The 24925-nt window shown below is 40.2% G+C and overlaps 2 protein-coding genes across 3 annotated transcripts; one reads left to right on the top strand and one right to left on the bottom strand.

The window, feature by feature from the left end:
* The first annotated feature begins 368 nt into the window (after positions 1 to 368).
* On the top strand, positions 369 to 11649 carry ttc38 (tetratricopeptide repeat domain 38). The gene is made up of 14 exons (XM_051381139.1): positions 369 to 474; positions 843 to 920; positions 1070 to 1151; positions 2803 to 2974; positions 4748 to 4921; positions 6669 to 6744; positions 7115 to 7234; positions 7353 to 7412; positions 7638 to 7676; positions 8168 to 8249; positions 8763 to 8928; positions 10049 to 10208; positions 10655 to 10728; positions 11092 to 11649. The coding sequence occupies exons 1-14, from the start codon at positions 445 to 447 to the stop codon at positions 11177 to 11179; spliced, it is 1401 nt and encodes a 466-aa protein (XP_051237099.1). The 5' UTR covers positions 369 to 444; the 3' UTR covers positions 11180 to 11649.
* Positions 11519 to 24776, bottom strand: tspan33b (tetraspanin 33b). 2 transcript variants are annotated; one of them, XM_051381140.1, is made up of 8 exons: positions 24537 to 24772; positions 20532 to 20589; positions 19795 to 19922; positions 19535 to 19609; positions 16102 to 16197; positions 15600 to 15728; positions 13278 to 13439; positions 11519 to 11926 (listed from the first exon to the last, which is right to left on the bottom strand). In XM_051381140.1, the coding sequence occupies exons 1-8, from the start codon at positions 24630 to 24632 to the stop codon at positions 11858 to 11860; spliced, it is 813 nt and encodes a 270-aa protein (XP_051237100.1). In that variant the 5' UTR covers positions 24633 to 24772; the 3' UTR covers positions 11519 to 11857. The 2 variants fall into 2 exon arrangements, with proteins under 2 accessions (XP_051237100.1, XP_051237101.1); XM_051381141.1 differs by lacking the exon at positions 15600 to 15728 and having other exon boundaries at positions 24537 to 24776.
* Between the last annotated feature and the right edge of the window lie 149 nt (positions 24777 to 24925).

Here is a 24925-nt window from a genome sequence, read left to right as displayed (position 1 = left end):
AAACAGACTTTTAATCCTTGGCAGCAAGCTTCAAAAACATGGAATTCTGCATTTCTCATAATACCTCCCTGCCTGGTATTTGGCCATGATTTCTGTTAACAATGTGACAATGTGTTCAAGCCCCAAGCCGAGATCACAAGCTGAGTAAACAAGGCTGTTGAAAATAAGTGGAATAACCCTTTAACCTTAAAAAATCTACAGATGGGTATTATAATAACGAGTTAACAACGCAGAATTGTGTCCATTATCCTTCTCTACCATTAAAATTGTACACATGAAAAAGTTTATGAGTGAAAATACATATTACTTTGAAATATATATAGTTCATACACTTATTTTGAAAGCAATTCAAGTACAGTTGACTTCCGGTCTTTTGTCTTTAATAAACTTGACTCAGCTCCAGGAAATTGGACCGTCCGAAGAGGTTCAAGTTTCACCACAAACATGAGTACTGCAAGTTTCAGAGACTGTCAGGTCAGTGATGGGGCTTCAGAAAGAAGTAGCTTTAAAAATATATAAACCTTTTGCCAAAGAATGGCATGAGAAAGGAACCGACATTACTGTTTATTGTGGTAACGTTAGATACGTGTTGTTTAATGTGACTGACAGTGAACTGTTGCAGCGAGAATATGGCGATGTGGGATAAACACAACCTGCGGAGACATTAAGAGTCATGTCGGTGGATAATTAGGAACCTCTTCGGGTTGTCTTCTTCGGGAACATACCGTTTTTCTTTGATATTAAACCGTTTGCTGAGTGGGCTGAACACTTGTCACAGGGCAAAGAGCTGAAGGGCTGTGTGTGAATGTCCTAATGCGTCCTAATACCTCTGTCCCATACAGGCGTGGAGGGCAGAGGGTCTTCCACTGTCCACCACCAGTAATGAGGCTTGCAAACTATACGACGCCATACTCACCCAGGTAGCCTACTCAGCACCCATATACAGCACCTCTCCCTCCCCCATATGCATAACGTTACAGTATGTACACACTGTGATACTGTCTGCAGACTCTTGTGTATATATCAGTCAAAACAAAAAACTACAATTAACACCATTTCAATATTGTAGTATGTGAAGTGGCGGAATGATGAAACCTTGGGAGGATTTGAAGGATGCATTTCTGCTATCAAGGCAGCTGACCCTGACTTTGGTAAGTATGTGGACAAACATTATTTATTTATTTATTTTCTTTCTTTTACTTAACCTGGTATGTCCTGGTGAGATGTGGAAACTCAGAGTAGACCTGGAAAGGAGGCAGCAGAAGAGTTAAAAACGTATAAAAGGAGACAACAACAAAATCAATGTTAAAGGTTATATGAATAAAAAAAAAAGATAACGGTGCTAAATTTATCCAGTGCAGAAATAACCTAATTAAAAACGACTGTGACCCTCCTCTGTACTTTAAATAAACACTGAAGAGGTCCGTTCCTCAAAAGTCCTTTTCATAGGGGAGTTCAAGGTTGATGAAAAGAAATTGTACTTTCAGGTCAGTCTTTATTTTGCTGAATAAATAAACACTCATTAGTCTCCACTGTCATAAAAATGAATATATTAAACCGTTAAAATACAGGTACTTAAAAACAGACTCCACACAACACTGGTGCCATGGAGTTTGTTTGGTTGACACACAATCTTTCCAACAGTCTTGTACCCAAGAGAACAAGGTCATAAAGAAGGGTGTGTAGGGCTCTTCTTAACTATCTAGTCTAAACATCAGAATTAAGGTTCTGTTCCATTCAGGTCAAACCGGAAAGGCTCTGCTAAACTAAATGGAACAGAACCTTTTAATTAGTATCATTAACACCTGTTTTTACCCTCCTATTTCATGTCAACATGGCTGCTGTGAAAATGGTCTGTCGATAGAACTGTGGTGTTGTTAATGTTATTCACACCTGTGCCTTTTCTGCCAAGCCGAGCCAAAATGTCTGCTAATGCGTCTGCCTAATATGGTGAAGCCTTTGATGTTTAGCAATGACTTCCTGTGCTGTCAGTTATTCACCACAAAGCATTGACCTGAGATCACGAGGCAGTGGTTGATCAGTACCTGTCTGTTAAAGTAAGCGATTCTAACTGTTTAGATGCTGCTGTTTGTCACGGTACACCCAGTTTGATGTCTCATCAAGTGTTTGATGGTTGTTCATGCAAATCAATCAATGAATCATAAGCAATGGATACATCAGGTCTGTATATATAAATAAAACACAAGTGTCTTTGCTGATGTTCTTGTTTAACCTCTCACAGCCTTGATAGAAAATGAAGTACTTGTCAACTAATATGTAGAAAGAGTTGCAAGAGCAACAGTCCGTTTGCCCTCTTTGGCTGTGCTGCCCCCTCTGGAGAATTTATTTTTCATTTTTTTGCTTGTTGTGGCTTTGTGAATAAGAGCTAAACCAAATGAAATCACCTTTCATTACCTTTCAAACTTTTATTACTTTTTTTCAGGTTAGAGCAACAGCCCCTCAAAATGTCTGCACCATTGCATTAATGTGTAATTCCTGACTGGAATAAACATTCTGTTTGAAGTCAAAATACACAGTGAATGACTGGTGAGCCAGCTCATATTATCCTGAGGGCACACAGCGGGAATGAAAACCTTTTAATGTTAACTCCATCTCTTTTTAAACACCAACAGAAATTGCAAGGCCTAGCTTAAACAGTAAAGACAGTTACATGAAGGTGCCCCTCAACATATCTGGTTTCGCATCAAAAGGAAAAAAATTACAGGAGCATTTGATTTTCATGTAAACCGTTAAGTAAGAAAGTCCAGAACAAGACATCAGTATCATCTGTTTTCCCTGTAGTTATGGGCCATGTGATCAGTACGGGGCTGGAGCTGGCAGGAACGGCGAGCTCAACCCGTCTGAATGAACGTCTGGCCAGTGCTGTGAGGCGAACAGTGGACCTGGCCAACAGCCAAGACATCTCTCCCAGAGAGAGGCTCCATGTCAAGGCTATGGAGCACTTCTCACATGGGTAAGATCCAGAGCTGAGTTGCAACAGGAAAACAGTCAAAGCGGAGCAATAAATAAGAATTTGGTCATATAAGGGCCAGTGATTATCAAAGTCTTCTTTTTAAGTTTTAATGTGGGATCCCAAGAACCACACCTACATTTGTATTTACAGAAATGCAGTGCAATAGTTCCCTCTAAGAGACAAAATTGTATTTAAGTGTGTGGAATAATGCATACACAAATACAGTATATCTATATAAATCCAAATCTTTGGAGAGAAGGTATCACACTAATGGGTGAATGTAATAAAAATGTATCATCATATCATAATCATTTTAAAATGTTCATTTAAAAATAAAATTGCATCCTGCTAAACAAATTACATGTAAATTAAAAAAAAAAAAAAGTCTAATTGCATAGAAAGTAAAGTAGATACAGTTTAAAACTTAAATGGTATTTTTTCAACCTGGACCATATTCTCCCGTGTTTTTTGTGTCAGAGTGACTAATGGAGACAAGAAGTTTTGAATCTGGTCCAGTATTGAGCGAGCCCACTGTAGCCTGGAGCTGTGTGATCCCTGCAGGTTTGTGTTGTCAGACACTTACGACAATCTGAGCAGTGGAAAAAACAAGCACTTGTAATGGACATATTTTGAGGATGTGCAATTGCCTGCCAGGATTACGTTGTAGCCTGTTTCACTGTTTTACTCAATACTGGGCCAAATTTAAAACATGTTGTCCTTTGACACAAAAACATTTTAAAAAAATGAGGCCCCGATTAAAAAATACCAAACTTACTCTTTAAAATGTGATTTTCTTCGGCCCCATTTAGCACCAGCTGAAGGTATGACTGACTGACCCAGGTAAGAATAAATAGAAGCATGGATTAATGTCTCAAAATAATTAAAAGAAGAAATATGCTTGACCTTGCTTAAAACTGAGATGGAAGAAAGACGATTTAACAGCACCATTTACTTATTAATCAAATAGAAATAAGAGAGCTAATTAATAAAGACAAAATGAAGGGACCTCAGTGTCAAATCCCTCTCTTTAGGACCTGGCGAGAAATAGGATCAAGTGGGTAAACTTTGTGTAAGTGGGAGGTTGAGGCTGTATGCACCTAACAGAAGATGTTATAATGACATACAAATTATACTTAGCGTGGCCTTAATATTAGCAGGAAGGTTTATTATGAAACGTATTTTCACCCCTTACATGAAACTGTTGAAAAATGACCAAAGAGAGACATTTGCACTGATTTAATGCAACATGTTTTGAAGTGAGAGCTACAGTACAGTCAGGCAACATTAGGTCCCAGTAGAGATCACTTTTGTTTATCACCACGCCAGAGGAAATGGGTTGCCTGTGAAAGAATGGGTTCTTTTTAGACAACAGAAGACTACAAGAGTGTGTTTTATCAATGAGGCAATATTGCTTCATCCCTAAGTTTGTCTTCGCCTCTCCCCATGTGATGCAGTTGTGCTTCAGAGCCACAGTGTCCAACTGTTACATTGTGTGCCAAAGACTCTTCTGTAAATGTCTGTCACAGACAATCTAGCAAGTAATATCTGTATTTTCTCTGTGTCTTTTTTCCCCTATGGTATACTTTGATATTGAAAGGACATTTTGTTCCTCAGTATTGTCTTTCAGGATACTTTTTCAAGGACCTCTAATTCCCTCTATTCAGCACAAAGTGTATTGACATCTGTGTGATTCTCCTGGCACACTCGTTCTGTTATCCTACACTGCTTCACAGAGCTGTGCCTGTCTGTAACAGTGACTCGTGTCTCTTGCAGAAATTTTTCCAAGGCCAGCGATGTATGGGAAGACATTCTGGTTGATCACCCCACTGATATTCTGGCTCTCAAGTTTGCTCATGATGCCTACTTCTACTTGGGAGCCCAAAACCAGATGAGGGACTCTGTGGCCAGGGTGCTGCCCCACTGGAAACCACATATGCCTTTGTCTGGGTAAGGAAAACAGCACAAATTACAAAATTAGAATTTTGGATGTCTTTCAACCTATGAAAACTCTTAGTTATAGATGTAATGGATGTGAGAGGGGGCTTTAAACACTGGAGTTTGTACTGTATACAGGTGCTGACTTACTGTACCAATACAATGGGACTGAATGGACCTCCGTTGGCGTTAATGCATTATATAATTCATAATAACTCATAAACTGTACAGGTAATTATAATGAGCTTATATGCAGCTGAGTGTGATACTGAACCTTTTGAAAAAGGTCTATGGGATTGTATTTAAATCTTAATGATTTAAGTAAGCGTATCAGGAAGCAAAGTCCTAGCACCCAGAGACAAAGAATTACACACAGTTTAGCATGTCAATCATGTTACCATAAAATGTATCAGACGACAACCTGAAAACAATGTGACAGCGTAAAAGGGGTCACCTATAGTGATGGACCTATAGAGAGTTATCACCTGGATCTCCAGCTCCCCTCTGCTTTACAGAGCTTTATGGCAAGTTGCAGTTCATTGTTTAGCTGTCAGGCCCTCAACTACTATTTTGGTTCACTCTCCCTGCTCTCATACTGTTGTTTAGCATCTGTTTTAAGCAAAAAAGCTCTAAAACCCACTGTACACTACCTGCTAGGCACCAAACAACAGAGAGACACAGTAAGCAACTAGATAGTGATCATAATGGAACATTTAGCAGCTAGGCTCTAGCTTTAGAGCCAGATATTAGCACCTGGATTTGGTGGAGGCCCAAGATGGAGCGAAAAGAGATTGAATATTGGACTTAAAGAAACACAACACCAAATGATAACTGCTGGATGTGTAACAGTTTGTCATGTCAGCTTAAAAATAATCTGTTAGTAATGTGTTCATAACTTGTTTCTGCTGCCCCCAAGTACACCAAAGGTTATTGCAGGTTTGTGGTCCATTCATGCAGGTTTTAAAATCATTTGAAATCATGTTTTTCAGATGTGGCTCAATAAATATGGAAATTTTTAATGGAAATACACAGAACTGCATAAAATTATGCACATATAGATATATAAACTGATGAACTGTATATATAGCATAAATGTTTGCCATTAAGTAAGGAAAGGGCTCCAAAGAAAAATAAACAGATGTATGCAGTTTACATCCTCAAGTCATCAAAGTCATCATCACAAGGATGTGCAAAGGTAGCATAGATACTAACGTACCTGCTTAGTGCAGTGATGAGGCTGATTAGTGGATGGTTGTGAGGAAAGTGGTGCTTACTGACAGTGTAGAGAGGGTTTCAAGAAAAGTCTGTTGAGGTGATCGAACCCTATTGTCCTGTAGAGGGTAATTTCTCAGACAGCCTTAGCCTTCACCCTGCAATCACGCATGTCCTTGACGGATGAAAACTTGAAGCGAGAAAATTTTCCTCCACATCCTTCCTTCAACAACACATAGTGGAAGAAGTCAAACAAACTCATATTTTAACATTAATGGTAACATTCATGCCTCACAGCAATATTTACTGCGTGGCAATAATGTAAAGGCAGGTATCAGCATGATCAAAAGAGGTTTAATAACTTTTTTAAAGCACATTAGGGTCAAATATGGCTCTTAGCTGTCATTGTTGTTGCTTTAGGCATATTCACAAAACTGGTGTCTTCTTTTCATCATCTACATCATCAGATAAATTGAATAGGTGACTAAAAGTTCTTTCCGCCCTGTATTCTATAATGAGATATTTTTTTGTGTTTTTCTGGCCTCAGCTATCTGAAAGGGCTGTATTCCTTCGGTCTCCTGGAGACTCGCTTCTATGACCAGGCTGAGAAAGTAGCCATGGAGGTGAGATTTTCTTCTCCATTATAGTCTGTTGTACACGCTTTTGTCATTATTGTAGCTGGGTGGTCCAGCCTGTCTGTGTGATTGTGTCTGTTCAATTCGGCAAGTAATTTGCTGTCGAACACCAATAATAAGCTACTCTCAGCCTTCAGCCGCCAGACTCTTCTGTGCAGAATGCATAATGCATACAAATTAGCTGTGACACAACGGTCACTTGAAAAAAGATTGAGGAACATCACAGACGAAATGAAAGATGGTAGCTGAGACTTGAGCATGCCATTATTTTTGAGTTGTCATTTTGCTCTGGTGTAACAAATACAACATTTTTTGCATTGCTTCTCCTTACTCCAAATGATGAGACTCTCTTGTGCAGGGCCTCGCTCTGACTCCAGATGATGCTTGGTCTGTCCACGCTGTAGCCCATGTTTATGAGATGAAAGCGGAGGTGGACAAAGGCTTGAAGTTTATGGAGGGTAGAGAGAAAGACTGGCAGGTACAACCTTTGGCTGTGTTTTTCTGATAAATCACATCTCAGCAACCTTGTACAGAATTAAATTACAAATTAAAATTGCCCTAGGAAAAATATTTCCAATATGTATCTGTAATTCCAGGTGTCTGACGTACTGGCCAGTCATAACTATTGGCACTGGGCTCTATACTTCATCGAGAAGGTAAAAATTATAATGGGTTTCCTCAGTCAAGCGAATAGTTGGCAATAGGAGTGTTTGTGGAACGTATTTATGATATCCTTTCCCCTGGGTAATTTGAAGTTTGGAGTTGATTATATTGCAAGATTAATTTGTGTTGCATCTGTGCAACACAATCTATCAACCTCACTTATCTCTCAAGTCTGAAGTTATTCCAATTCGTCTTTCTCCCCTCTTTTTCCTCCACAGGGGCAATACGAATCCGCTCTGCAAATATACGATTGTCAGGTTGGTCTGTGCCGAGAGTTTGCATCCAAAATTTAGCGGTATATCTGTCTGAGTACATACACGTCGAGTTCTTTCAAGAGCCATGCATGTACAAATACACAGGGGACACAGAGTAAAAGCAATATGTTGTGCTTGTTGAGTGTCAGAAAGGCAAGTGTGTGCAAATGGAAGTCAAATCCATGTGAATACATTTCACTGTCAGCTGCCAAAGCTGATTATTTTTTTATTCACTCTAAAAATAGGTGAGGCAAGTAAAGCCCTTTCATGTCCTGTACCTTTTCAAGAACATTGCATAGTGTTACTTTCCTCTGCCATAAGTTCGAACACAACAGAAATTCTTACATCAAGTCAGCTGAATTTCATGAAAATTTAACTGCTCATTTCAGGAAGACACAGCCTGTCTTTTTAAAAATATATATATTTCGTTGTGGAGGCTGTTACATCCTTCAGTGGTCAAGCTGAATAGTAAGAGTGTCTTTGTTTTTTCTAAGGTATTCAGACGTTGTAAGAACACAGGATCCATGTTGGACACTGTAGATGCTTGTTCAATGCTCTGCAGACTGGAAATGGAGGGTAAGATACGGGCTAATATGGCAATTCACAAGGTATCGTTGGTAGTGGAACCACTGTCTGCATTAATGAAACTGGGAAGGGAGTACAAGGGATTTTGATCTTCTGGTCCCATATTGTACGATGCTTGGCCACTGACCTTGAAATCATCATGTCATTAGACTGTTGGAAATTTTCAAAATGACACTGATTAGCCCTTTGAAGGTGCTACAACATTTGTTCATGTGTTGCTAATGGGCTGAAGGGTGAGTGCAACATCTAATTTGTAAGTTAAGATAGTATGGTCTTAAGTGAAACTGCTAATGAGGTGAGATAATCTCAGTTATCATACCTCATTAATCTGAAAGTCGTCAAGGTGTTGTGTTGGATGTAATTAGCAGAACCTCTGACTACATTTGTTTTACTCGGTTCAGACTAAAACAGAGACTAAATTACCTTAACTTAAAACAACAAAATGTGTTTTTCTAATCTTTTTGCAGCTTAATATTTGTGTGTTTGTGTTGGTGCATGTGTCAGGAGTGTGCGTGAAGGACCGCTGGCGAGAGCTCCTCCAGATAACACAGCCTCACACCGACGATCACGTGACGTTGTTTAACGACCTCCACTTCCTCATGGTGTCGCTGGGAGCTAAAGAGAGCGGTACCTCGCGGCGTCTGCTGGAGGGCCTCCAGGAATTGGCTAAGTAAGTTCTGCACCATTTCTTCCCTTCACTGCACACCTCGACACTCAGTCGATGTTACATAAGGGCCACACAGGCCTTATGTAAAACGGAGACACAAACAATGCTGAGCGTAGGATGGCGAGATATAGAGAGGATGCAGTCAGAAAGACAATTCAGAGCTGCAGTCCGTCTCAGAGACTTGGGTCTTCCCTCTGTAGCAGATGCACCAGCAGCTGCTGCCTCTCTGGAGTTTTGTGATGTCTGACCACAGACAGCCTGTGCTCTCCATTTTGTCTGCCACACAGCCCACAGACAAGCTTCCATTTAAAACCACTCCTTTAAATTGTTATGTGTTATATTATATAATGCAAGTCACAAGAGTTGGGGAATGATGTACCTTCAGGGGAGAGTAAGAGACAGAAATGTTCTCCTCGGTACAGCTCTACTTTAAAATATCAGGCAAGCCATGAGGATGTGTTTGAGCTTTGCATTTATTTAATTCCATCACTCACATACAGTATACCGTGTCGCTTTAACTTCGGTTTTGAAGGGTTGCACAGTTTTACATAATCCATATTTTGCCATAATGTCATTTTACATACTTCCTCTTACAGTCTGAGGCAGTGACTCTAAGCATTAGCTAATCCGAGAAAGCCTCACACCAGTATGGAATCTTAGTGAAGTGAATCCTACTAACCATAGCTGGAGGTTTTTCTGTAGGTTTTGTTGATGTTAGTGGGGTTTTTTTATGAAAGAGATTACATGTGTCATTCGCAGCTTTCATTTTATTGAACTTTAGAGTTTAATCTGTTAAAATGACAGGAGCCTGGTTTTATTGTACAGTGAAGTTACCTGTTAATCTTTTTCTTTTAAAGTCCCTTATTGTCCCGTTTATTTAAACAGTTTCCTGCAATTTTTTTGTGTATTTGTGTTTGTGTATGTGTATTTTCCAGAAATAACTACTCAAAACTAATTCAATAATGGCTTCTCATATGATTTTAATTTATGATTTTAATGTTTACCTTTCCTCAACAAATGTTCACCCCCCCAAAAAACATTCCTCCCCCTCAATCAGTTTCTAAACCTTCCAGTTGTACAAAAAAATGTCTTTTCTTTTGATATAAACTCCGTTCCTTCACAGAGAGCCAGGGGACAATCAGCAACATCAGCTGGCTGGGACTGTCGGTGTACCAATGTGTCAGGCCATGATGGAGTACAACCAGGGCAGCTACGATCGAGCTGTGGAGCTACTGCACCCTTTACGCTACCGCATGGTAGATATAGGTGGCAGTGATGCACAGGTATGGTCCACAGAAATGGGTATATTGGGTAAAATGAAACAAAATCAGGTCCAGAACCAAACTGCAGTTCTCTTATGCACAGTTGAAACACGTACAGCTTTGAGGCTTTACTTTCTTTGGATATCTTTGATCATACTTATTGTGTTTTCTTGAGTAAAACAGAAATCCCTGTTGTTGTAAAATGGGCCAGAGGTGAAGAACGCTCTGCGTAAGAGCTGAAGCCTTTCAGTCCATGAACATACAACATAGTATGAGAATGTGGACCACAGTGCACCAATGTATGAATAATGAATCTCTGTGATGGATGTTGATGGACTTGCATTTTATGTTCTTTGTCTTCAGAAAACTGTTCCCCATGGTACAGCAGTGTACATACATGGGTAGAAAGACTCAGAGATGGAGCAGCTTTATGTTTACTAAGGGGTTTGTCCACTGTTTTTTTACAGAGGGATGTCTTCAATCAACTGCTTATTCATGCAGCCATGAAGTCAGAAAATAAGCACCACCAGAAACTGGGAAGGTAATGTACAACAGGGATTTCTGGGCAAACAGAAGGCTTCAGTCTTTTCCAATTTAAGTGCAGGACATCATTGCCATGCATGTTTATATGGGAAAATCTGTTGAGAGATTATAGGAGGAAAAAGATCTTTGAAGCGCTGGATTTCATCATGATGCCATGTAGCTGCTGTTAGGGCTGCCGTCCACTCGAGGTTTCTCTAGTCTTTCCATGTACTAATAATGTATATTGCCATTATGTAATCGACATCCTCTGTCTGTTCACCATGTTGTACTTCCATTATTGATCAGTTTAGCCTCTCGGCTTGTTTTTCTGAATCTGCGTTCATCTCTTTGTACTGTCTTGTGTTGTGCTGAATTCCTGCAGATGTCTTCTGGTGGAGCGCAATGCCATGAGGCCGGACTCCCCTCTGACTGATCGTCTGATGCAGAGAGCCCTGGCTCTTCACAACTAGACTGACTGCAAGGTGTGCAGAGCAGTTCCTATGCAAAAAACATCAAAGCAACACCATAATCTGGCGTTTGGCTTTAGGAGACCCCTTTGCCAACTGGCAGGAATTTGGCACTGTTGTTAAAACATCTGAAAAGTTTTATACAGCACTCTTGCTCAGTGCCCTTTTAGATTGCTGACTTGTAAAGCTTTGTAAGTGAACAAATTTGAACATCTTTCTTCTCTTATGAGCTAATATTAGTCACGAGTTGCCAATTTTCATGATAAACAGCACATGCCTTATGTGAGTCGATTCTTTTAGCTAACAAAACTGACACCTTTAATCAACCTACAACAGTGTAACTTTCTTTTTCCTCTGAATTTTATTAGCAAACATCACATTTAAATATAAATACTTTTCAGAAATAAAATCTGCATGTCAAGATCAATACAAAAACCATGTTCAAAACCAATAAATATACACTTTGCCCTTTGCATGTGATGACTATTTGAGTAACACAGTAAAGTGCACCACACTTTTATGCCCGGAGGCAACACAACAGCACGTTAAGAATAAGAAATGTAGTCAAACGTTGCAGTGATACAGTAGCAGTAAGAAAGATGTCCTTGCACATGTCAGAGGAGCTGAGCACAGTACTGTAAGTTCTTTTCTTCCCTCCTCTTCCCCTGTGTCAGCCCACTCTCACAACACTGAGGTAATCTCATCTTGGATCTGAGAGATCAGCATCTGGGACAGCACGATGCCTGCAATCTAGAGGACAGCAGCAGCCACTTTAGATTACAGAATAGACTCTGTGCAACTGTACAGCCTGTGCAGAGAATCTCAAGGTCCCTCAGAAGGGTGTTGTAATGCTCATTTGGCACAGTGAGGAAATGTTTTAAAATTTGATGAGACTGTTTGGATTCAGTTGAAATACTTTTATATTTCTATCATACTTATTGAATTATAACATTTTTGTATGTATCACTTCCTATAGAGATGATGAAATGATTCTCCCAGCGAGAATGCACACATTCTGTGGCAAACACAACTTAAACAGTTTAACAGTTAAATGCGTCTTGTTGTGCAGACCAATCTAGTGATAGTGTTAAGTTAGGATGAGGAAAAAGGAGAACTCGATCATTAGATTTACTGCACATCAAAGCAACTAGAATACTAATGCAATTGTTTTGACAGAACTCTGGGGTAATTCACATGCTTCTCTCTTAGCAGAATCTTCAGATTCTTCTCAGATATGAGAGCGAGAGAGATCAGGCGAGAGATCCAGTGACAAAGCGGCATGCTGTGTGTGACAGCACCTGAATTATTTTTTACAAGTAAGCAGCAGACTAATTATTTAGAGTCAGATTTTGATAAATGTTAACTTGATTCCATGGCCAATATAACATTGACTTGAGTTATTAACAGTACTTAATTCCGTTGGAGTTGAGCTTGTGTTGCACTGTGGTTTTCAGTGACTAGGAGGGAATTGTCAGTATCTTCTTTTCTTAGGAACATAATCTTACATTATCACACGCAGACTTCTACCTTGGTTGAACATTAACCTGTAATCTCGGTCTAGAACAAGGTAATAAATGAATAATATGCAGTTAAAATTTCATTGTCCCGTTGGGCCTAGTTATTTCTGTCTAGATAACCCTCCATTTTAAATCAGTTCTATCCCACTAGCCTTACATTAACCTTACACTCTTTAGAATAAGATTTGTATTAAAAAAAAAAAATTCCCATCTTTACCAGGACAAAGTTATTGTACACAAGACAATCTGAACTCGTGCAGGGAAGCACTCTGATTTGTATGTGTGTTAGTTAAGGAAAGGTGCAAAGTCTTGATTGATTAAGGGTTGCGTAGTATTCCGCTGCTCCCTCCAAATGCACCATGCAAGTCTACCTTTGAGGGAGAGCCTGTCAATATGTTGATTGCTTACACGCTCAGTCTGGTGAGCCTCCAGTTGATGCGTATATTGACTTTTGTTTGTGAGCTTATTTAAGAGAATACGAGAGTAACTTCAGCCCAGAGTTGTCTGAGGTCACCAGTGGTAAAAAAACAACTGCTGCCAATTAGTACACAGCCTGCATTAAGTGAGGGCACGTGTGGGTTTACCTGAGGCAAGGCTAGACCCAGGGCGAGAGCCCCCACCAGCAACAGATGAGACTCGATCCACATCACTGCTCTGTCCGCACAGCCTACCGGGTAGATTGACTTGTTTGCCTCCAGGTACTTCTGGGTTTGAACTCCAAAACCGCACATTGTGTTGATCACTGCCTGTACGCCAGATGGACGAGGGAAAAGACAGAGAGACAGAAAACATTAGAGTTGGAAAGATTACCTTTGATCTTTCTTTGAAATAGTATTCAGAAGATGCTTTCCCACGCTGCTGTTTCACATCCTTTTCGTTATTTTGAACTGACAAAGACATTAACTGTTGTGGCAGTTAAGGGAGAGTTTTGCAGAGGCCTGCTGACTGTAGAGACTTGGAATAAAAAAAAAACAAAGAAAACTGCAAGAAAGCAATACAACCACATTCATTTGATGTGACAAGGAAGGCTACTCGGTCCCTAAAGTAATCATGCAGTTACGGGCTCTGAACAGCAGGTTGCAGCACTGCATCAGCTCTTCTAGTATTTAATTAATTGATTTTCCACCCATGTAGAGAAAGGTTGCTGTGATCTGTTTTCTGTGTAGCATGATGTATAATCCATATAAGTCTGATGGATCGACATGCAGTCATTTAGTTTTCTGTCTTCAAACCAACTAGAAGGGCATAGGTGGCTTGTAAACTATGCTGCCTTGTGTCTGCACAGAGGTTAGACAAGCATTTTGAATGTATCTATGTGAGTGCAAATGGGTGTATTCATGCATGTATGAATACAGTATTTACATATACTATTTGCATGCTGGAATGCCTGCTTATCTGCACATATATAATTTGTTCTGCATGTGCAGGCAGCTGTGTGTGTTGATTCTGTGCAAAGAAATTATGATAAAACCTTCATGAAAAAGGGCTTAAATGTTGATACAGGTAAATCACCACTGCCAACAATGCTTCAAAGATTGTTTATAGGTTGCAGCAAATCAACGCTATATGTTGGATACGACCACTAACTCTTTGTGTCTGCAGTTCGTCTGCCTTGATTTTAGAGAATTTTCCCTTGATTATTGTATCATTCTGAAATTTTCTTTGATGAAAGTCACCTCATGGAGCTCGTCATTCACCAATCATTCATGCAGGTGGCAGATTCTTCACAACAAATTGCTTGGTCATTTTGAGACCAGTTCTTCACACAACAACTTACTTTGCCCAAAGGAAAGGAAAGTGCAGTTTATACCTGCTGATGCAGACCAGTTTACAGCCTCCAGGCAAAGAAATGTACAGCTTCGGCACTTTTTACACACACGCCAAAATAATACTGCCATTGTCAAGAAACTAGCTACATTTTAGCATGCACAGGCCACCAACAGTCTGGTATGTTGAATATATTATTTGCATTGCATGCTTTTATGATATTTGTTTTATTGTATCTCTTCTAATTATTAGCCAGTCAGGAATTTCTGATTTTATTTCACACTATTCATACAGCCTGACAGGCCCTGTTTGGGGAGGTTATTTTGTTTTGCCTAACCAATTAATGTTATTTGTATTTAACACAGAGCTTAAAGCAGTGGTCACGAGGAGCTGTTAACTTTGTGTTTTTCACATAAATGAAAGAAATATGTTGATTTTCAGAGTCGACTTACAACAGCTTGTACAGCTGCGTTGATCTCATCGACATTTTTCTGTCACTATTCTTTACAGCTAGGTAGCTAGCTATGTGTAAAGTTGATGTCCTCATTGTTAATGTCCTGTTTAATGAGCTTTTACCAGTAAATTGTCTCTCTTACTGAGGGAAACAGCTGCCAATGGGCACAACACCGGACCTAATTATATTGCTGAACAAATCTGAGATTTGGGCAGCCCGTCTGTTGTGATGCTTTTAGCCTGTTAAAATTGCAGGTAGTATATCTGTTCAGAAGCTTTTACTTTGCTTAACTGTAGATGGTGCGCATCAACATATCTATATTTGCCGTTTTCTTTCACTAATGTCGCTCAGAGAACTGAGCAACTAAGCAAATAACCTAGTTTTAAATTGTTGCTGTTGTATATTTTTATTGACTGTAAAGTGGCGAGGGTTGTACTCTTTAAATGCAATTCCAGAACGTACGTTTGAAACTTGTTAACACTGTGTGCCCATGCTGACTGATACATCTACAGATTTTTGTAGAGAGCATCTTGGAACTCAGTTGCTTCTCATTACTCTGAAACCAAGTATGAGTCTTTGAGGCTGTTCCAAAGTTGAAGTTAAAGTCAGCAGTTTTCCTTCAAGCTTTTTTTTTATCAGTTTGTCCACACAGTGTATGTTATGAGGCTAAATGGAAAGCACGCACCTCTCCAGGCACAGGAGTACAGCAGGAGTAAGGCACAGCGCAGCGCTCAGAGCTGGGGTTCTCATGTGTACAATTAAAGTACAGGTTCCAGGACCAGTCTGTGTAGTTGTTCCACCCACAACACTTGAACTGAGTGAAAGAGAGAGAGAGGAGTGCACAGTGCAGGTATATATTAAGGAACATGCTCTGTAATGTACATCCTGCATGTCTGGGCTTCTCCCATGGGAAAACCCAGCCAGTGAGTGCACACCAGTGAATATCACATGAGGAGAGCCACAGGGGACAGGACCTGTATGTAACATGTAGCCTCTCATGTGGAAAAACCCTCACCAAGGCCAAAATAACATAATACATACAGCTCTGTGGTTTCAGGTTGTGGTTTCCTGGTTTAGTGCTCAGACATATTCAATAAACCACTAGCTGTGATAAATATGAAGAATTCTGTGATGTGGATAACTACAGACACATACACAGCCACTCTAAGTGTTATTGGCCAGAGCACCTCTTTCTGGATGTAATCCATCAGGTTTTGCAGATCCAGGTCATCCCTGTAGTGCACAATGGCTTTCTTCACAAACTTTCCAAAAGCATCCCGAGTCTAAAAGAGAAGGCATGAGAGAAAAGCTTTAATATCAGAATTGCCATGTTTAAATAATAACTTCGTTAAAAAAAGAAATTGCCAGAGGTGAAATTATCCAGAAATGTCTCTATAACCAGGCTCCTCAGGTGCTCAGTGAAAGCTCTCAGGTTTTGTGGCTCAGTATTACTTTGGGTGCATCTTTTGCAGAGAATTGCAAAATGCCTTCATGTGAAACGTTTGGACAGACGCTGTGGAAATCTCACAACTCAAAATGGATCATATCTGGGATCATTTCAAATCCAAGTTAAAACCATTTCTCAAGAGTGATTAGGCATATACTCACAGTTCATCAGGTGGCTTTCTTTGGATTTCATCGATGTATTTACAGTGCCGTTATTGTAATTTGCATATAACCCATTTATAAAAGACAGCCTGGAGAGACGTTACACATTTGCTTTTAGGCTATAAATGCTATGATATGTGGCATTAGTTTCCTCTTTGAATATTCTATGCTAAAGTATGTAAAAATAAACATAAATAACAACATATGTCTGACAGCATTGTCTTGTTAGCATTGCATGAGCACCCTGTGGGATGTATCTCGAAAAGACAGTGGTGGAGCAGCAACTCCTGCTGCAGCGTAATGCTTGCAGGAGCACAGCATAACGATAATAAAACCACTCATGCCTCTGAGATCAATACACACGATGCATGCAAATGCAGAGCACACAGGCAGGTTTTCCACTATTTCAGCTCGGGTAGATAATTACTTGAACTTAGCCATTTGTTATTATAATGTGGTAATTTTCATCAGCTCCACTTGAGCTGAATAAACAATACTCAGATGAAATATAAATGAAATACATTGATTTGTTTGATTAATCAGTAATGAGGATTTTCAAACGAAATGAATTTGATTCAGACGTTAAAATTGTGTGCTACTTTATTTTGTTGGGTTTCATGGTCTATTACATTGTATTCCTTTTTCAGGGTATTAATGAGGCCATGCATTGTTAATATTTAGGTTTTCTATTCTCACATATAAATAGAGTGTTTCAAAAGGTATTTAATGCAAATCTCTATCCTTTAAAATTCTGAAAACAAGGAGGGCCATGGTTGTACAGACTGAGTTGAAATGTAATATATGCTAATAGGAGCACTGTATGCTAATAAGGCACTGAACTTTAAAATTTCATTAAGCTTGAAATGAACTTCTGTGAGCGGTTTGCTAAAGGCTCCCTGAATTGTTCGCATCGCAACCCGTGTTAGAACAGGTTATGTTGATAAATACTGTGAATTTTTATCCTCAAGTAGTTTTACTAAATTATGTTAGGATTTTTACAGCCCCCCCCCCCCCACCCCCCCCCCCCCACTCTGCATTTCCACACGGTACAGTATGCTCGTGGGCCCACTGTCACACCTCCCCATGTCATTAGCAGCAAAGTCTCCTTCAAGGGATCTGTTGAAATGGAACATTTGGTTCCACTTTGAAGTGCCGAAGCATTTGAATCATTTAGCGAGGAAGGATGCTGCGAGGGTTGTTAAACTGCTCTGTTTAGCAGCAGGCAGTCCAAGCACTGACAGAGAACACAAGGGATGAGAGAGGTATCATCAGGCACCAGGCACGTCGCCACCAGAAACTGATGTCGTTGACTGTTGCCACAGTTGGCTGTTGTGTTTTTATTCTCAGTGGAGCCCTAATGGGATGTTACTGTAGGACGTAAGTGGATGCTGGAGGGGGAATTCTTCCCTTCCCCATAGTCTCCAAATCAGTTACCGGGGTCATAAACAGGGCTCAGACAGATACTTAGGAATGCACATACGTATACATTTGTTTAGTCGCTGAGTGGCTAACCTGTTCTTACACAAATACAGGCACTTTTGTTGAGTGATACCCTAACCCCGGGATCAGAACTCCCCCAAAGGAGTTACAAAATGATTATTATTTTCTAAATGGATAGAAAAAAGACATCCTTCACACAAAATGATGTTTATTTTTCAGACTTTTTCTAAACTTGTTAAAAACAGTCTTCAGGCTTCTAAGGTTCATTCAGATGAAACTGATCTTTGAATGGAAATGTGTCCCCATTCCACACTACATACTAACTCTTAACAGTATGCACTACACAAATCTTTATAGACTCGTGTTCATACAGTTGGTACATAAGACAACAACACATTTTATACTAAAAGGAAGTGATACAGTACAGTTCCAGCGGGAGGACAATCAGTACATTGTGTACATCAATCTTTATCATATTGCTGCACATTAAACTTCACAAAAGACAAGATATTTCAGTGTCTTTAAGTGTCTTAAGTTTTTTTGCAGCTGCGAATAACTGCTCAATTTTCTTTGTGCATTGCCAGATTTTATGCATACTAACATATTTAAGCAACTTGATTATGCCACTTTTCCATTGTGAACACATTACATACTGCAGTCTGGATTAGGGACACAGCTTTAGTCTTGTTTGCACTTGTGAATAGCTCCTCCATTTACTTTAGCATTGCATTGTGGGAAAATGGTGTACATCAACAGTACACTTAAAATCTTGTTTGGAAGACTTGCCAGAGTTATTCACAAAAATCTTCATATATACTGTTCTCTTTGGAGGTAAAACTGAAAGTGAAACCTTTTAAAAATCCCTGATATCAGTGTTAAAATGTGCATACATGGCTGCAACAAGTACAGTAGGTCAAGGTTAAACCACAGGCGGGTGTGTAAACTGTGATGGGTGTTTTCTCTACCAAACTAGTCTGGTTGACCTTGGTTGACGTTTTGTTTGAAATTGTCTGACCGTCTGCCTTCTTGTCCCATCTGTGATGATGGACAGAACTATGAAAAAAAGAGTCGTAATAAACTGGAATTATCCTTTAAGTATTTTCCAGTGAAGTCAGTTTAAGCCCATACACCCTAGAGAGAGAATTAGGATGGCTTCCTCTCTCCTCTGGCAGTCGGAACAAACACATTTTCAGGGCTTATAGATAGCAACACAAACAGAAAAAAAACCCAAAAAGAACCCATATACACCAGTGCTACAGTGCGAATTCACACTGTAGCACTGGTGTATATGGGTTCTTTTGTTTTTTTCCTTGTGTATGCTGTGCGGCTCAGACATTGACAAGACATTCCCCCTGTGGGCTCAGCGGGCCCATCTGTGGGTTCAGATGTCATGCCTTATTAAGTTTTACACACTGTAGTTTACAAATGGACAGAATGTCCAAAAGCAGGGAAATAACACTAAATCAGTGGAGCTCAGGGGCATTCATGGCGACCAAATGCGACCTTATAGTGACTTATTATAAAATAGAATAACTAAGCCAGTGCACAGAAAGATCAGTATGAGACAAGTACCTGATCTGAGTAGAAGAAGCCCAGAATTGCTATGGCCAGCTGGGTGAGGAAGACCAATGTCAGGCTGAAGGAGAACTAAAGTGAGAAAAGACATGAATATTAAAGCACAGTCTGACTAAAACAGAACCACCACTGACTGTCAGATTGGTTGTTACACAGCAGCTGTAAGACTTGGTTTTATATTAAATGTAATTTTAGCTACCGTAACGGAAGCAAAAACGCAGCGCCAGTGTTAGTAATGTGTCTGTTATGTCTATTACTGTCTTGAGGAGGCGAATGTTCTCTCGGAGGGCTCCGATGCAACCACAGAAAGTGATGAAGAACATGACCACCCCCACCACAATTAGGATGACAGCCGGGTCGATCAGGAACGTGTCCCGCACTGTGTCTGGCAGAAAGACAGGAACAGCCCCCGTTTAGATATCTGTCCCCTTTTTATTCCTACCTTTACCTCTTCCCTTCATTCTTTCTATGAATCTACCTTTATTCCAATTCTTTTACTCTCTCACCCCTTTTTTTGTTCACCCATCCTCCCTTCCTACACTAGCTGCCTTCATTCCCTTAAAATATCAGTGATCTGTTGTGGATTATGCAGGATACAGAGATGTAATCAGTAGAATGAGCTCAGGTTAATCCTTTTTGTTGTCCATTTACTATACATTACGTGAAAATAATGGCACAAGGTAAAATCAGGATAACGCTAAAGCTCGGCGACCCACTAAATGTGACTAGCTCTGCGTTCGGGGGAGTTCAACAGGTGTGCAACTAAAAGAGGCCACCATCTTACACTAGCAGAGCTTGGGAGACTGCAGTGTATGAAGGAACCGTTTATCACATTTCTTTCATTCACTGCGAACACAAAGCACAAACTGCATGAACAGTATATAAAGAAAAGTCACTTTCTATAGTTGTAACACAGGATAAAAGAGGGTTTCATTTGTGTTCGAGACGTGAAGAGTGTCTTTATATGTGCAGTAAAAGTGTGTCATGTATGTACCTGTAGCTTTCTGGACTTTAGCGTACACCCCAATTGCAACAATCAGCAAGGAGAAAACCTGAAAAAAAGGGGAAATTGTAAAAAATTTCAACCACCGAACAATCAAATCGCACGTGGAGCAGATCACTTATGTTCTCTTTTCTCTAATGGTTGCTCAGTTCTGATTGTGCTTCACGTTTTGCTTTTAAAAAATGTTGCCAAATGGTTTTGCCATCACTCGAGCATGGGTGTGAGCGAGGGTTCGGCATGCTTAAATAGACATGTTGAGGTAATATGCTTGTTACCTTTTTGCAGAGAAATATGGAGCCACAGCCAGGAGGCGATTAGTTTAGCTTAGCGTAATGACGCAGGGGGAAAGAGCCAAGCTAGGGTCTGTCGAAAGGTAGAAAAAAGAATTCAATAATTGAGACATATTGTCTTGTTTTTCTTTAAATTGACATATTTCCTAGGCTTGCTGTTTCCAGCTGCAACTTCGTGCTAACCTAGGCTAACTGTTTCCTGGCTTTAGCTTCAAATTTATTATATACAGATATGAGAATGGTCTCAATATTCTCAGCTGACTCTTGATAAGGAAAGGAATGAAGCGGATTCCCAAAATGAACTATTCCTTCAGTTTCAGTAAGAATGTGGGATCCATTAGAACACATCCTCATCTATCTTTTGCAACGCCTAGAAAATGCACCAGTTATTCATGTGTAATTCAATTGACTATATAGACATGTAGAAATATCTTTATATATGTTGATGGTAAAAACTCGTTGTGAGGAAAATATGTGGCTTCCAGTGTACTGGCTCTGTTTTGAACAGACTTCGCACTGTTAACCAGGACAGGTGCAATGAGATTAGCGATGATGAGCCTTTCCTCAGGTGCTGAGTATACAGAGCACCTGTAGCTGGCAGTTTATGCATTGACGATAGACAGACAGATGGATGTAAGCGGGAATGAAATAACGAAACATATGGATCTCGGCTTTAATCATCTGAATTTGGAGGCCATTAATGTGGAACAGCGAAGTGGAAAATTCCTTTTACTGACAAACTCAGTCCACCAAGACAATCCTTCAGAATTCAACACTACGTGAGAGTATTCCTATATGGATCTCTCTGTGGAGTCAAACTTGACCTTGGTTAGAAAGTCACGGCTATTATCCACACAATGCTTTACTGAGCTATGTTTTGTATTTTCACCATTGTGCTATAGAATAGTCCACCTACAATAGAGAAGGTGAAAGAGTGAGAGAAAACAAAGAGGTGCGCGAGGAGTTCACAGTGTTGATATATCTGTTTTGTAGTTTTCTGTAAAAAAACACACAAAGCATTACAGTAGCAAGAAGAAGCTCCTACTGTGTAAAGTATTGAACACAAAAGAAACGTCGGCAGTCCACACTGCAGGCACTGGATGAAGCGAAGAATATCTCATTTAATGAGGTCTCAAAACAGTGACAACATTCAGGCACTGCATGTGTGTGTATGTGTGTGTGTGTGTGTGTGCTGTAAGTAATGCTGCTTTTTGACGATGTGTTGTGAAGCTGCTGAGGATGAGAGTTCATCCTGACAAAAACTACACAATAAAACAGCGGAGAGGGTGAAAATTGAAAAATAGGTGGAATTAGAACTTCCAGTTGATTGCATTGTCAAAACTAATTTTCCTCCATCCCTTGATTATTTTTCTCACCTTGAATAACAATCTGCATGGCTTGGCTTTGATTTCCAGCCTCCGAATTCTCAGACAGTCTCCTGATTGCTAATTGTGCTATGTGTCAATTTGTGTGCCCGCTTGTATACAGAATGCCTTTTGTTTAGCCTGTGTAAACATGGATTGGTTTTGTTTCTGTCTGAAAAGCCTGTATAGGATCTCTGGAGGTCATGAGGATCCATGCTCCACGGCATTATTTGCTATCAAACAGGTGTAATTTTTATTCTGCAGCCTTCACGTCCAATCCAAACTTTTAGCGTGTTCTGGAGAAATAAATTGTTACTTTGAAATGGTAGGTTTTTATCTCTCTCACATTTTCTGAATCAATAATCTGCCTTGACAAGACAATAGCTGACAAAACACAAGACATCAGTGATGCACGCTTTCTTTGGAACTGCAGTGTTTTAACGATTTGTGAGAGCACAGTTAGGTTTTTTAAGGATATTCTGTGTTGTGTAGGAGTGTGTGCACCTGCAGCTCCATTTGTCAGTTTGCCACTGTGTGTGCTTATGTGAATACGGGTGGCAGCGTGCTTTTGCAACAGGAGACACACGCACACAGTGAATGTATTCCAGCTCTGTTTTCAGGCTTTTCAAAGGGATGAATCAGACTTCTCCCGGCGGATTGTGTGTGGAGGTGAAAGCCAGCTGAACTGAGCCGTGGGGACGCGAGGACAAAGGCCTGATGGATTAGGGCTGCAGTTTTCACTTCTGAGCCCATGTCTGATAAACAAAGTCAACACAGGCTGGGCTGCCTGAGCTGCAGTTATTGCTGATTGGCTCTGAACACAGTAAGAGTGTGCTACAGCGTTTGCCCCCTTGCTGTGTATTTGTAGGATAGGATGAGCGGGGATATGATGGAGGTGTAGGGACTCCAGGTGTGATCCGTGTGCTCGAAGAAGTAATGCGGTAGGAAAGTGAGGGAGTCAGAGAGAGTCTTAACGGTATATGTGTGTGTGTGTGTGTTTGTGTAAAGCAATTGCTGGTGAGAGACAAATTGCATGATGGATATTTTAATGGCTGCATCAACGAGTCTATTCCTTTCACAGTCCCAGTATATCCTGGCCTTTTAGTTACACTGACAACCAGCAGTGGAGCTTATATAAACAGAGACTTTGTGCCCTTGGTATATACTGTATATCTGTAGTTCCCAGCCTGTTTTTGTCTGATGTACCCCTGCAGCTCTGTCAGGTGAACCTTCAATGCTTCGTTCACTGGGAGGCTGCTGAGCCCGGTTCCGTTGCATTTTCTCCATAAAATGGGATTCAGTTTGCATTTTCTCCATAAAATGGGATTCAGTTTCACCCAAACCATTGATACAGTTTGCTTTTGTACCATTGATAAAGTTTTTGTACGGTAAGCAGTGAGGCCCAACCCCCAGAAACACTCCGCTCCAGCAAAAAGCCATGCTGCTGCTAGCTAGCTTTTTAATGAATCTTAGGACTGAATCAGTAAAAGTTGAAGATTGATTGACAGGTGAATGTCATGATATTATTGGTGGAAATTGTTTGGTTCATTTGTCGCATTTGTCTCTTCACCTGGACTTAATTTAGGCCTAATCAATGAAAACATACCTATAAATGTGATATTCTGTTTATCAATTACTCCAGAAAGTTGCAACGTTGCAATCGCAAATTCAACCAATCGTCATGAATTCTATGTGGCTTCGCAATTTTGTCCAATCACTGCAACTGTTACGCAGATTTGACCAATCATTGTAGTTTCCTGCCTTCTTGTGCAAAACACTGAGCCATACGTCACCTGACTCTTCCTTGTTTCTAGTTGTTAAGACGCAGACCATGCACACATGTGCGATGCAAACGTGTCACATTTACCCTTAGAATCCTGATTTTATTCTCACTAGGACAGGTTTCCTTCATTTTCAAATGAATTATATACAGCTGCCAGTTTTATAATCTTTGTCTTGTAATTTGGTGCGAGTCAGTTCTCTACTGTTTTGATAAGAATGCACCACTCAACATTTGCTACAGTGATGTTTGAGTAATCTGTGTATATATATAGTAGAGTATAACTGTAGTAAAGTTAAAATAGGCAGCAGCAGGAAGGCTGGGTGCTCCTGCTGTTTGCAGCTCCAAATCTGAATTTCTTCATTAATTATATATATACGCTTTTTTATTTTGCCTTTTTTAGTCAGGCTTCCTTTTAGATCTGACTTTTTTTGGAAGCTACAACTCCCTGATAGCTGGTGATTTGTATGCTCAGAAATATTTAGTATATATGTTGTACTGGGACACCGTAACAGCTGTGTTGTGCTGTCTCTACACAAAGAAATTGTATAACTTTACTCACCCAAAATAAGAAGCTGAAGAAGAAGAGAAAATATCTGATCCATGGATTGACGAAGGAGAACGTCTCAGCTCGGTTCAGATTTAGTTTCCTGTCCATTGTTTGTCCGTGTTTTTACACTCACGTAGACCTACAGTGAGTTTAGCTTCACAACAGTCCCCAGATCCGGCCCCACCCTGCACATACTCACCCGCCATGTGAATCTGAGAGGAGGGGGTCGTTTGCTGGCTGTGGGGGTGTCGAGCTGGCTAAAAAAGGGGGCATGGGGCTGTGACGCTGCTCCGCCATGCTGGTAGGGCCCAGAACTGTCTATGTAGGCAGGCGGGTCAGATTACACAAAAAATATCTCTGGCTGACTGCAGCTGAATGGCCTACGAGCTTGGCAGCATTGT

This window comes from Dicentrarchus labrax, unplaced genomic scaffold (assembly GCF_905237075.1).
Source record: "Dicentrarchus labrax unplaced genomic scaffold, dlabrax2021, whole genome shotgun sequence".
Taxonomy (NCBI): domain Eukaryota; kingdom Metazoa; phylum Chordata; class Actinopteri; family Moronidae; genus Dicentrarchus; species Dicentrarchus labrax.
This window is presented reverse-complemented; position numbering and strand designations above follow the sequence as displayed.